Source organism: Photinus pyralis, unplaced genomic scaffold (assembly GCF_008802855.1).
Source record: "Photinus pyralis isolate 1611_PpyrPB1 unplaced genomic scaffold, Ppyr1.3 Ppyr1.4_LG2, whole genome shotgun sequence".
In the NCBI taxonomy this organism is placed as follows: domain Eukaryota; kingdom Metazoa; phylum Arthropoda; class Insecta; order Coleoptera; family Lampyridae; genus Photinus; species Photinus pyralis.
Window position 1 is genome coordinate 6,993,107 of NW_022170403.1, and position 13,218 is coordinate 7,006,324.

The following is a 13,218-nucleotide window of genomic DNA, read 5'->3' on the forward strand; positions in this document are numbered from 1 at the left end:
TGAGTACGGAATGCACGTTGAGGTGGCTATGTCTGAGCGACCGTTAGAAAACTATGCCTCGACGGCGAACGGGCGTTCCGCCTTCGTCCACCCCCTGATGGTGACTACACTAGGCGGCGGAAAAACTTTATATGCCCTTCTCTCAAATATACCTATTCCCACTTTCGTCGGAGCAACCGTCGCCCAAAGGCGCCGAATAAAAATCAGCAAGTTCCTCTGCCCCACCCTGTATAACCAAGTGCCAGACGTTTTCGTTTGACGTAAACCCATAATTCGCGCAATGGCCAATTATAATGAGTTATTGGAATTGAATGTAATACAAAATATCGAAAGGACAGAGGAACGTAGAGAACGCTATATCCCGGAGGAATGAGGATTCTTTTGATCTATTTGATCATAATTTTGTTAAATTAAATCGGTTACCAAAAGAAGACGTGGAGAAGATATACCACAATAATTTTTCCCAGTCAACAACATATGTGACGTAGTGGCGCACATGCATTTAATATACCTATTTAATTTTTTGGAGGATAGTACTGAAATTATATACATTTTACTACAGACAGATTCATCACTTCTTATAAACGAAATCCATCTATCTCGCCATCCACTGTCTAAAGGAAATCTGAAAAGTAGATTTATTTCAACATGTTGTTTTACCGTCTTATTGTACCATGGTTTTACCCACTGTTGCTACCCAATGGATCTGTAGCACAACTTGCAAAATGAATGAAATTAAGACCATTTTAAGAAATATAACATGGTTACGACCTATGAAATGTAATTTTCGTTTCTTCTGTAGCTTTTGAGTTTGTTATATTACAGGATTTACAGCTACAGCTAACCATTTGTGTTTCACTTTACCGTAAATGTCAATTAATTGTCAACGTCGGCCATATTGAGAAGCCTAATTGAATCTCAACAAGCGTACGTTGTATGCATGGTTGTATGTACGTAACCCTCCTTCCTTAGTCTTTCATTTCCATGGGTCTATCAAGCCGACACTGAGAAAGTGAAAACGTTGACTTACCCTATACTCAAGAACGCTATATAATCCAGGATTGCTCGATCACTGAATTGTTTCGCCCCGTGTAGTGACGTCACTGGCGGACCCATACGCACCGCATGCTTTGATTTTTCGATTTGTGCACCACTTTCATTTGTATTTTATATTATGTAAGATTCTAAGAGCTCCTCACGATGCGTTTTTGAAACGCTGCAGAGTGGAAATTTTCTATGAAAAAAAGATACGGTTATGCGGAAATCAATTCCTCCCGATGAGAAATTAGGTTTATTTCTCAGATGAGTAAGAACTGAAATTTATTACAAGTCCTTTCTGTACAATTTCTGTTATAATTTTGGAGTTTGCCACACCGTGCTACAATGATTTTTAGCACACAATATGAAGTGTTTAGCCTAATACGGCTTCGCCTTCCTTCAAAGGTCGAACTACAACCCCCACATATCAGTAATAACAATCTTAAACATAACAAACTTAGCGTTAGTAGAAAGAGTAGGTTGCCTCGTAACTTTAGAGAGACGTGTCATCGAGAATCCGGACGTCCCATTTGATTGGTGTTTAAATTTTTGTCAGTCACGGGAGTGGTAAAAACTGTAACCATTTGAAGTACGACACCTAATTCCGTGATTGTCTTCGACATTCAACTGTGGGCTCGAAACCCCGAAATCAGGGGCGGGTTACCTATCCTAGCGGGGCGGGATTACGCTAATCAAAGCTCTTCAGTTTAGAATCTATGTGCGATAAATGAACGGCGATACAATAATTTCCCAATACGTTCATTCCCTACTGTGCTTCAGGTCATAGCGTTCTTTCCAACTAACGTAAGGGGGCCACTTTTCAAATTTAAGCTGGATCTTGTTTAGTTTTGGAGGGAATAGTCATTCGGGTGGCCATTTTTAAACGTTGCCGGGTTGACTTTATTTCCGTGTTCTTTGTGAAGTTAGCGTAGAGCCTGGGGGTTAAGTACATTACATACTCAAGCAACAAAATAATTAAAAATTATTGACCAAGTGAAATTAAGGTATGTAAATTGGAGTGTAAAGGTTAATAAACAATGGATTGAATCAGTAACTAAGAAGTAGGTATCAGTTTTCCCAATTTCTGCAATATACATATACTTACTCCGTTTATATCAAGAGGGCGACGAAGATACAGCCCATTCCACACAGATCCCCGCCGGAAAACTTACACTTTGTTGGCTTTTTAGATAGTGTATGGTTGGTTGCCTAAGTTTCAGTAAGCTTTCGATTATCGTTACTTTTATCGATGATGGTACATATGAAAGGGGCTAATTCTTTGGCTTATTTTATGACTAAAGTTCATATAAACAGGTTTGTAAACGCTTCTTACCTATCTACAGGGTGTTAGTATTTCACCAATTTTTAAATTTTATTTCTATCTTCTGCTTGTTTCTGTAGATATTTTGCTCAAATTTGAAATGATATCATCAAGGGTTTACATCATTGGCCATGTCGATGGTAGCGAGAATCTACAGGATGTTGTTTTTTTAGGGATCATGTTCTGTTTCCTACCTCTTCACATTTTCTTGGTGTGGCAGTGATAAATTGTAAAATTTGAAATTCATTTTCTGGTTTAGAAAGTTTTTGGTCTCCTGTAGTCTTTTCATATCTACGACCGTTATCTTAAAAATGAAATGGTGGTTATGTTATTTGGATTATATTAGAAAAAGCAAACATTCCTATTCAGTTCAAAGAGATTCTGCAAGAGCTACGAAATGTGTGGAAAATCTTCAAATTAAAGACAAACATTTTTATTTATAATTTTAGCTACATATTTATACACTTATACATTAAACTCAATCAATGCTAAATTTGTTGTCTTAACAATATGAAAAATAAACATATTGGAATAGAATCATAGAATATGTATAAAAAAAGTTTGGGAACTATATTATAGTATGTATAATTTTCATAAACGTGCAAAATATTACATAACACAAGTATGTACTAGCTAATGTGTCACATATAAACAGTGAATATCGAGTTTAAATTAATGTAGAATATATCTTATAGAGTAACATATAATAAATTGTGTTTAAATGAAACATAAAAGACTTTGCACAATATTAAATTTAACATACAACAGATTTAGAACAACTTAAAAAAATGTGCAAAAATGGTTATTGTTAGAGGATGGAATTTAATTTGCAATCACACACATAATAATAATAAGCAGATCAATAGTAATTTTTACGTATTACGGATTTTCCCAGGAACATAATTTTTGTCAATGGCTTGCTCTTGTAAAAACATATGTAGACAACGTTCATTTTGGGCCAGTGGGTGCCCGGCAATTCTAAAAAAAACAACAAATTTCTTATACACAAATTCCTTGACAAAAGAAGTCAAATTAGTTACTAAGTAAAACTACGTTCATCACAACATCAATGAAATAGATAACCTGAGAACATTACCAATAAAATAACTGATAACCTCAGGAGCGAACATTAACCTAAACATACTTAATACCAGAGAAGTAACCAAATTTTGGTATATGCCTGAAAATCTTTGGAGTAAATGGGGCCAAGAAAGAAAGAAGCTCGAAACGAATTCTTTTCTTTAAACATCAAGTACACTTTTTTTTATAGCTAATTGCTGTATTACTTTTGTTTATCTGACAGAGTTGGGTCTGTAGACAGAAAATGTTGATTAAAATGTTTCATGATCTGTTTTAACTCGAAAAGAACAAGGAAGAATTCATAACATTTCAGACAGATTTGCCCACCATCACAAGTCAAATAATTAGCAAAGTTGCAAGCAAAATCACATGTTAAGACCTGTACACCCATGTAAAAATAATTTACACTCTTTTAAGCAGTAATTTTAGGAAATACACAATTACTTACTTATTAATAAATATCTCTAGGCCTTTTCTCCTATCCTCTATAAATTCTTCTTCAAATATTCCATCATCTCCCCGAAACGGCAACTGTCGTTTCCATGCTTTTCCTGGTAATGGCGGAACTACAATTTTACTGTCTCGTTCTAATTCATTCCTCAACCATTCGAAATCACTGTACCGTCGACGTACACTCGATTCCTTTACTTTGAAAACGGGTAAGTTAGTCTGAAAAGTTACAAATCTAAGATCGACATTGTACTTAAGAAATTCTGGGAAATTCGTTATCTAATCATTGTTCAAATTCGGTGGAAATTGAGTTTCCACCTTAATAGAGTAGGAATCAATTTTGATAAAATGCATTGGCTTAGTCTCTACAAGGGGCGTATTTGTAGCTTTAATCTGCATAAATTCAAATATAACCTACAAGGTGGATGAAGCATTAGAAGTAAATTACGTACACGCATTCGCACTTCATAATCCGTAAATCGTTTTTTTCCAATTCCTATCGTCGTTACGGGATTTACAACATCAATTTCTAGAAAATTTGCGGGTACCGCGTATGCATCATCTAACGTTTGTTTCTTAACATTTAATCTACGGGTTGCTTCCGCCGTCGTATCAGTTTCGGCCATCATTTCTGAAATTGATCTCATTAGATGAATGAAAAACGAAATGAATCATAAAAGCAATACCTAAAAACTTGAATTCACATCAAACACAATTCAATGACAGCTCGGACAGTGTCAATCGCACGACATAAACCACAGATCAGTTCAACAGCAACACTGTTGTCAGTTTTCCCTATGTATGGGGCGTTGCGTTGTAGTGTCGTACCTTGTGGAAATACTTTAAAAAACCGTTGCGCGTTTGAAGATGTTTCACGTGTGTGATGTTGGTCTACTAACTACGTACTACATAAGTTGAATTAGCGTTTGAAAAATTTGTCGAAGGTTCCTAAACATTGAGTAGACTGTTCGTGTTTGATTGAAGATAAAGTCGAATAGTCTACTCAATGTTTAGGAACCTTCGACAAAAAGTTAACTACATTACTTAACAGTTGTGGATTAAAAAGAAGTTTTTTGGTAGGTATTCAATTCAAATATTCGCGCGTTTTCAATTGGGGGATACAAGATACAACTCACGTCCGCTTCCATTTTTTATCGCCGATTTACCGATGACTAAACCCTTACGTTGAGTGAAAAGTAATCCTTATAAATTTAACGGCTCCTTGATATTTTCCTAGAAAATTCTCCACACTGCAGCTGCACCCCTCTTAAAACCGTTGCGTCGTTGCGTTTCGCAACACGGAGGACGGTAGTATGTTGTATGGACGGTCTTTTGTTACGATATAAAAAAGACCGGCTTTGCTCCTGTAGCAAATATGCTTTATAACCTCGGTACTTTGAAGGTAGATTTCTTTTAAACGGACTAAACCAGAATTTGAACTGCAAGGCGATACCCGTAAATGTGGTCTGCCAGGATGGCGCTTTGATCAGAGATAGACATCAGTTCCTTGGCGACAATTATCTGGAACCGGGGAATAAGGTGAAAAGCTAAACAGGGTCCTATCCTTTATTGATAGGAACGGCCTCTGAACTTAGTTGCGAAAGAAAGGGGGTATACCCTATAGGCACAATGAGCATTTCTTGTAAGTGGTGTCTGGGTGGGCTTCCCTTATAAATAGAATAGAACTTCGGTCTCCTAAAGATTACGCGATTATAATGATATAATTATCTGTGGAACCTTTTTTGGCGAACTTTATATGTAGGTACAGAACTTTGTTCCTTGTTTTGCCTAAATGCTTTGAAATATAATTTAGGTTTGCGATATGGCATCTCTCCTTCTCTTTTACTTCTACAGTTCTACCTCTTAACTATTCACATTGTGGCACCCCAAACCTATTTCATTCAATTTTGATAAAATTCAAGTAAGGTTCCAAATGCAAAAGTCCTCTTGTGACATCCTAACGCTAGTCTCTACAGTATTTATCGTGATTCTGCTTGATTGATCTGTGCGATTGGCGAGCTTCAGCTGCCTCACTGAAACGTATTTGAAATATCTTCCTAAATTTATTTTCTGAAGCGATGGTACAGGAATCATCATTCAATTTTTAATTAGTTTAATATTCTCTTGTCTCTTATCAATTATATTTTTTAAGATTCGTTTGCGCATTTCTGAGCTGTGTATAATTAAAATCGACATTCTTTGTACAAAAAAAAGTTTTTTAAACCATCCGGAATGACGCATAACGGTCGAACCGAGCACGTCACCAACCAACTTTAAGATCTTCAAAAGCCGGCTTGCATCCATCATCCCATTTGAAATGTCTTTACACTAGCCAAAGAATACGATCGTATATTACCATAAACCCGTCTCTATGCTAAAGGCTGTTTTCAACGGAAAACTATTTTTTTCTGTTACGTTGTTCGGTTGGTTATATTCTACGCAAAACCGTGGTACCATAGTTCTTCTTCACTAGCACCACAGATGACGACCAGGGGCGGGCTGCTGGATGGTTATTCCATGACAAACCATGTCGCTGAGAGGTTGGGTATCTCCCGTATTTATTATGTAAGTAATTATGTATGTGTTACCATATGGTTCGGCTGACAGATCCTTTTTTTGAGGCAAACAAAATCTCGGCAGCACAAAATTAACCTCTTAGCCTAGCCTTTTTGGCTTGTCAAACTCTTGCATGCCGCTGTAATCATGGCTTGAAGTTTTTCTGGGCACTACAAAATGTAATCAGGCCGCGTCCAAATAATATCGATTTTTTGGGTGTATAGGAATGAACACTTTACTGTTTTACCACCCGTACGTTAGTAAGGGAGGTATTGCTATGCGATAAAAAATCACCCTTTACTTTTTTAACGGAAATACACGTTTTGAAGCACCAGGAATCCGAATCAAACAAAATCTCAATTATGTTGGTCTGTCGGTCCGTCTGTACTCTCATTTCCGGCTAAATGGCTGAACCGATCGGAATCAAATTTGGTACATATATCTTGTATGTAACATACATACAAGGAAGAGCTGAAAAGCTTTTGGGCAAAATCGCGCATGCGCTAGTGTGTCAAACTCTTATTTCAAGCTAAACGGCTGAATCGATTAGAACCAAATTTGATACATCTTCATGGGCATAAAAGGCGCACTCGCAGGTGTGGCACTTGTGCTAGCCACAGTAAATTTTTTAAGTATGCATGCAACTCTGTTTTTTTTTGTTTATTTTTTCAAAGATTATACGTCTATTATATCTCTACTTCACGGTAATTTTTCTGTCGTGTATGTAGTTGCTGCGGCCTTTTGAAGTCATTTTCAGTGACGAATTCATAGTGGGGTGACTTTAAAATATAATATGTTAATGAAGTACAGAATTCCACTCATAAATTGAACCATCGGGAAAAGTTAAGGTTGGCAACCCGGGTGTTCTATGATCCAAGAAAGTGCGCATCTTCTATCATAGCAGTTAGCTGCCACAATTTTTTTTTGCATGAGAACTAGGAAATTGCGCTTGTCGTTTAGCAAACGAATTGTAAATATTTAGGTACATACAAGACTCGAGCTTGATTTACAGGTAGGGATAATGGCATGAATTGCACATTCGAATAGGTACTTCTCGAAATGCCTCATACATACAAAATATATGCTTGGAATATATCGAATATCCTTTTGCATTTTCAACATTTTAAATATACAGATACGTATTCATTCATGCAAGTTCACAAACGTTTCTATCAAATCGCATCCTACAGTTAGATCTCGGTAGTATTACGTAGACGGATCTGAACATGTCATTTGCATATGTATCGTTTAGGTACATAGGTACATACAAAATGATAATGTTCAGATTTCTCTTACACTATTCAAAAAAATTAGTCATATGTGCTAACAGGTTACTTATTCGACGCTTTTTTTAAAACGGTCTGAACGCGAAACCAGTTTTTCGAGATTTTGGGTTTACTGAGGTCGCGCATTCAGGCATTCTAAAGGCGCATTACACGGCGAACCACGAGCAGGGCCGTAGCTAGAACGAAAATTGTCACTTACTTGTTACTTCAATTTCAGTTTATGAGAAGAATTTCATTTCAATGCTTTTCTAAATAAGAAAGTTGGAACTGCGCATGCGCAAACCTAAATTTTAAAACTAATGTTAGATTACCCTTTGTTCCAAGCCCTAAGTATCAAATTTCACTTAAATGGTGCCGTAGATAAAAAAGTTGGCACTGCGCATGCGCAAAAAAAAAATTTTGAGACTGGCGCTCGATGATCCTTTATTCCAAGTGCCTATGTATCACATTTCATTTAAATTCTTCCATAAATAAAAAAGTTGGCACTGCGCATGCGCAAAACCAAATTTTGGAACTGGCGTTTGATTTTCCTTTATCCCAAGTGCCTATGTATCACATTTCATTTAAATTCTTCCATAAATAAAAAAGTTGGCATTGCGCATGCGCAAAACCAAATTTTGAAACTGGCGTTTGATTTTCCTTTATCCCAAGTGCCTATATATCAAATTTCGTTTAAATTCTTCCATAAATAAAAAAGTTGGCACTGCGCACAGTGCATGCGCAAAACTAAATTTTGAAATTGGCGTTTGATTTTCCTTTATCCCAAGTGCCTATGTATCAAATTTCGTGTAAATTCTTCCGCAAATAAAAAAGTTGGCACTGCGCATGCGCAAAACCAAATTTTGAAATTGGCGTTTGATTTTCCTTTATTCCAAGTGCCTATGTATAAAATTTCATTCAAATACTTTTATAAGAAAAAAAGTTTGCAATTCGGTTTATAAATGGTCGAGATGCGAAAAGGGCACTGTGAATTTTGAATCGATTCGATTCAACTTTTGGCATTGCGTATTATATGGCTAAAGCTATGCCCATATCGAATTTCATGCAATTCAGTTCATAACTAACGGAGATGTAAAAGCGATCGAACATTTCTAAACAAAGTTATCGTTCACACGGACAGATAGATGGACAGACAAAGGAACAGACGGACAGACCAGCATGCAGACGACAGATAGCAATGCAAAATTATAAACGATCTCTAGGATCGTTAATAAACGGCAAAAGTGTAAAATTATGGAACATGTAAAAAACGGGTTTTTGTTTTTTTTACAATAACTTTTTTTGTAAGCGGTACAGAAAAAATTCCTTCCTTGGTACAAGACTCGACACCATAACGAACCAAATAGCGAAAAAAGTAGAACAATAGCACTTAAGATAAAGAACTAGTAGCGTCGCAAAACGAGCGGACGGACGGACAAAGTGGCCACAATAGCGCATTTTTTTTTTATTTTTGTGGAAATGCGCTAAAAATGGCGCGGTGGGAACAGTTGACTTATAAACCGAAGCGCATATTATGGGCAGCCATGTAAATTCACCTTTGATCAAGACGCCTCTTCGTTGTCTAATTCCACGGTTGTAAGAGCCCTTTCACACGATCCGTTTTTTTAACGGACCGGTAAACTGACGGACCGATGAAATTACTGGATACGTATCAACGTCCGTTAAAAAATCGGTCCGGTACCGCGGATGGGTTTCTACTCGATCCGTCATCGGACCGGTGAAAAAAACGGGTGTCTATTAGAAACACATGAAGGCTTATGGACTCGTTCACACTTGTCCGTATTACTTTGCTCCGGTAGGAAATTTATATGCAATTTGCTGCAGTCGTTCAGTTGTGTTGTGCACTTGGTTTAGGCAGTTAATTCACGATTCATATAAAATAGAATAAATGTTTTTTGATATTTGTAGAGTGAACCGCATTTCTTTGCAGATCTTTGAATTGGTAGTTTATGATCACCTCCTCATGTATGTTAATTTGAGCAGATAGACACTCCAACTCATAATTTAAATGAAATTTGATACATAAGCATAAAACTTCTTTATGGATGCACCCAGCTGCTTACTACTGCTGTTCAACTAGATCTAAAAACAAATTCACCGGAAACGTGTGAATGGCTATCCGTTTTCGTCCGGTGATTTCACCGGTCCGTCAGTTTACCGGTCCGTTAAAAAAAATTCATAGATTTCGCAATCCTTGCAACCATCGGAGACATTGGAAATGATAACCGTATAACCTATAAAGTCATAAATAACCCTTCACACGGAATAATCTTGCTCTACTCGCTCGCAAGCTTGCTCGTGTCGCAAACGTAAACTTTACGATCGTGGCCAGAGCGCGTACGCAACGCAACTGCATTAACACGATCTCTTGCGCAAAGTTTTCTTGAATTAACGTTAACGATTAGTTTTGTGAATTGCTGTTTGTACGGACAATTCACTGTCGATCAAATTTTTGCTTTTACTAATTTAAAGTCATTTGAATTACTGCTTTCTATTAAGTGCTGATTAGTATCTACCGTATTCGTATCGCTTGACGTGACAAACGTTGACTTTTGCCTTTGCACTTTATGTGTCATTTGTCTCTAGCACCTGTTCTGAGCTCGGGTACGACTCCAAGTAACACATTAATTTCTTTGATACCCAGTGAGCTTATAATGTTCGTAATGTTCATAACGGCTTTCGATACAACCGAACTGTAATTAATACATTTTTTGTGTTTCATAGAATCACGGCTAGGGGATAACACAATAAGTACTTCAAAGCAGGCTCATTGGGTTTAGTGTTGAAAACACTTATAGGATGCTAGTTTTGAAGTTTATATGAAACGATCGAATATTAAAAGGCTAGGAGCTCCTAGCGAGTCTGTCCGCCCGTCCGTCGGTCAGTTAGCACGATATCTCGAAAACAAGTGATTACGATGAAATTTTGCGGGTGGATTCTTTATCAAATCTGTAGATAGGAGTTCGTGAATTGGCAATGTAGGCCAGAAAATAAGGAAGGCCCTTTTGTCATTTCCGTTAGTTATGAACCGAACTGCATGAAATTCAATATCGGCGTAGCTCTGGCCATATAATGCGCATTGCCAAAAGTTGAGTTTAATCGATTCAAAATTCGCAGTGCCTTTTTCGTATATAGACCATTTATGAACCGAATGGCAAACTTTTTTATTTATGAAGGTATGAGTATTTAAATGAACTTTGATACATATGCACCTAAAATAAAAGCAACTCTAATGCCAGTTACAAAATTTGGTTTTGCATATGCGCAGTGCCAACTTTCTTATTTATGAAAGCATTTAAATGAAATTGGATACATAGGCCCTTGGAATAAAAGCAAATACCACACGGTGTAACATTTGGTTTTGCGCCTGCTACAGCCATACTCAGGAGCTCGTTTGCTATATTTGTTTACACATAGCAACTGACCCAATGAATTAGAGTTATTTGTGTCTTACACAGTATTGCGTTATACTGTTAACATTTCCAATGCCGCCGATAGTTGCATGAATTGCGAAATCTGTGAATTTCTGTTAATAATTCTAAATGCAATGATATATTTTACAATGATGTATGGTAAAAATCAGGAAATTTGAACTAATTTTTTCTGTAAAATTGTTCAACAACGTGGTTTTGTTTAAAAGTTAATACACTAGATATTTCAAGCACGTGCCTGGAATTTTAGATTTTGACTCGCCTATCCAAAATCTCAAATAAAACCCTTGCATACAATGAAAAGGTATAAAAATACCACATTTGTGTACAAAATATTTACTCAGATGAGCGAAAATAATATTTGATTTACGATTCGTGCCGACAGGAACGTTTTCTTTCCAAAAAAACGAATTCGATTAGCTGAGTAAAGTTCCAGTAAAGTGCTTTGACATAATGTGATTCCTATTCCTATATTGCTCGCTTCGATATGCTAATATCAATTGACTAAACTGAATACAGATCAAAATCAAACAGGCAAACATAAAGCTTATTGAGCTGGAATACAATATAGATTAATCATGCATTAATTTGAAATTTATAGCTGATAACTAGCGTCGATTAGTCTTAAAGCGTAATTTGCAAACAATCGAAACTAGAAATTATTTTAAAGCCCAATGTCCCTGGTGTTTGAGGATCCCATCCCTTCTATTATAATCCTTAGTTAGTTGATAATACTTGCGGTAAAACTATCCCAAGTCCCAAGTGTGCCGAAGTTTAGTGCGTACATTTTCGATTTTTTTCTGCTCAGAACGTTGGAAGGTCTGATATTTCACAAGGATACTAAACTAGGGAGTTATTTTTACATACGATTACACGATTGCGCCCTTGAGAAAAATATCGCATTTCCCAACTCTACGGTTTACATACATACAATCTACATTGTTCTAAATTCATTTTTTAATAGATGGACGATTATTTATGGCTACCTGATGCTATAATCCTTTATTCAGAAGTTATGCTGTAGCCAAAGTACCTATGTATAGACTTTTACCCACTTTGCTCTTGTTTGTTTTATACTCTGGAGCATATTAATCCTTTGTGTGCATTTGTGCAACTAAAATTTGATTTTAAAACTTAAATAGGTAGTTCTAATAACAGGTTTTATGCTGAAAGAAAACTTCCTCATATTTACGTTTTCTCGCCGTACAAGTAAAAAGTGGTACTATTTACGGCTTCGGGGCTCCATCCAAATGCAGGATGGGCGCGAGAGAGTGATCGGATATTCCGGTAAAGTCTTCTCTAAACCGGAACTCAATTACTATGTCACTCGAAGGGAACTGCTAGGCGTCATTAAGTACATCGAATATTTGTATAAGTAGGTATTTGTATGGCTAGACGTTTCTCATACGAACCGACCATGCCGCATTGCGATTGTTATTCCAGGACCAGAATGCCAAGTGGTCAGTTCGATGGAAAGACTGCAAGACTTCGGAGCAGAACACCTCGCGGGACCAAACCATTGTAATGCCAATTCCCTATCCAAAGGTCATGTTGAGCATCGTCGACACTGCTCAAAACCAGAGCACAAATATGAAGATCAACACACACACACACTCCCTCACCCTCACATAATGCACTTCACTTGGCATAAGGCATAAGTATAGACTAGGTATTCATTGCCATATTGGCCTCAGCAGGATGGCACATCAGAGCGTATGAATCAAACACTAATAGATAAAGTTCGAACGAAATTTGCAAAAACAATGCTACCAAAACAAATTTGGGACCATGCAATTATATGCTTAGCATATGAAATAAACAAATGTCCAACTAAAGCCGGATTTATAGTTCCGTAGCCGTAAGAACGTAAGAACGGAACCGTAAAATCTTACGTTAACGAACATTACACGATTTATAGTTACCGTAGTGGTAAGAGATGAGCTTGCGCATTAGTGCGAAACGAGATCTGCCATTGTATGTCATCTTTCAGTTAAGAGTAACGTGCATTTCAAAATAATAATAACCAACAAAGTGTCAATAATTATTGTAAATAAAC

At 36.8% G+C, this 13,218-nt stretch overlaps 1 protein-coding gene across 1 annotated transcript; it reads right to left on the minus strand.

Annotated features, from left to right (window-relative positions):
• Window positions 1–3,190: 3,190 nt before the first annotated feature.
• Window positions 3,191–4,732, minus strand: LOC116163416 (sorting nexin-12). Its single transcript, XM_031477327.1, has 4 exons — window positions 4,576–4,732; window positions 4,342–4,520; window positions 3,888–4,108; window positions 3,191–3,337 (listed from the first exon to the last, which is right to left on the minus strand). The coding sequence occupies exons 2-4, from the start codon at window positions 4,516–4,518 to the stop codon at window positions 3,232–3,234; spliced, it is 504 nt and encodes a 167-aa protein (XP_031333187.1). The 5' UTR covers window positions 4,519–4,520; window positions 4,576–4,732; the 3' UTR covers window positions 3,191–3,231.
• Between the last annotated feature and the right edge of the window lie 8,486 nt (window positions 4,733–13,218).

Bases quoted from the DNA above. Each gene is read 5' to 3' on its own strand.
- LOC116163416 (XM_031477327.1), bottom strand. From the start codon at position 4,518: ATGATGGCCGAAACTGATACGACGGCGGAAGCAACCCGTAGATTAAAT. The intron at 4,109-4,341 runs GTACGTAATTTA...GTAACTTTTCAG, and splicing joins ATTATGAAGTGCGAATGCGT to ACTAACTTACCCGTTTTCAA. The intron at 3,338-3,887 runs GTAAGTAATTGT...TGTTTTTTTTAG, and splicing joins CTAGAGATATTTATTAATAA to AATTGCCGGGCACCCACTGG.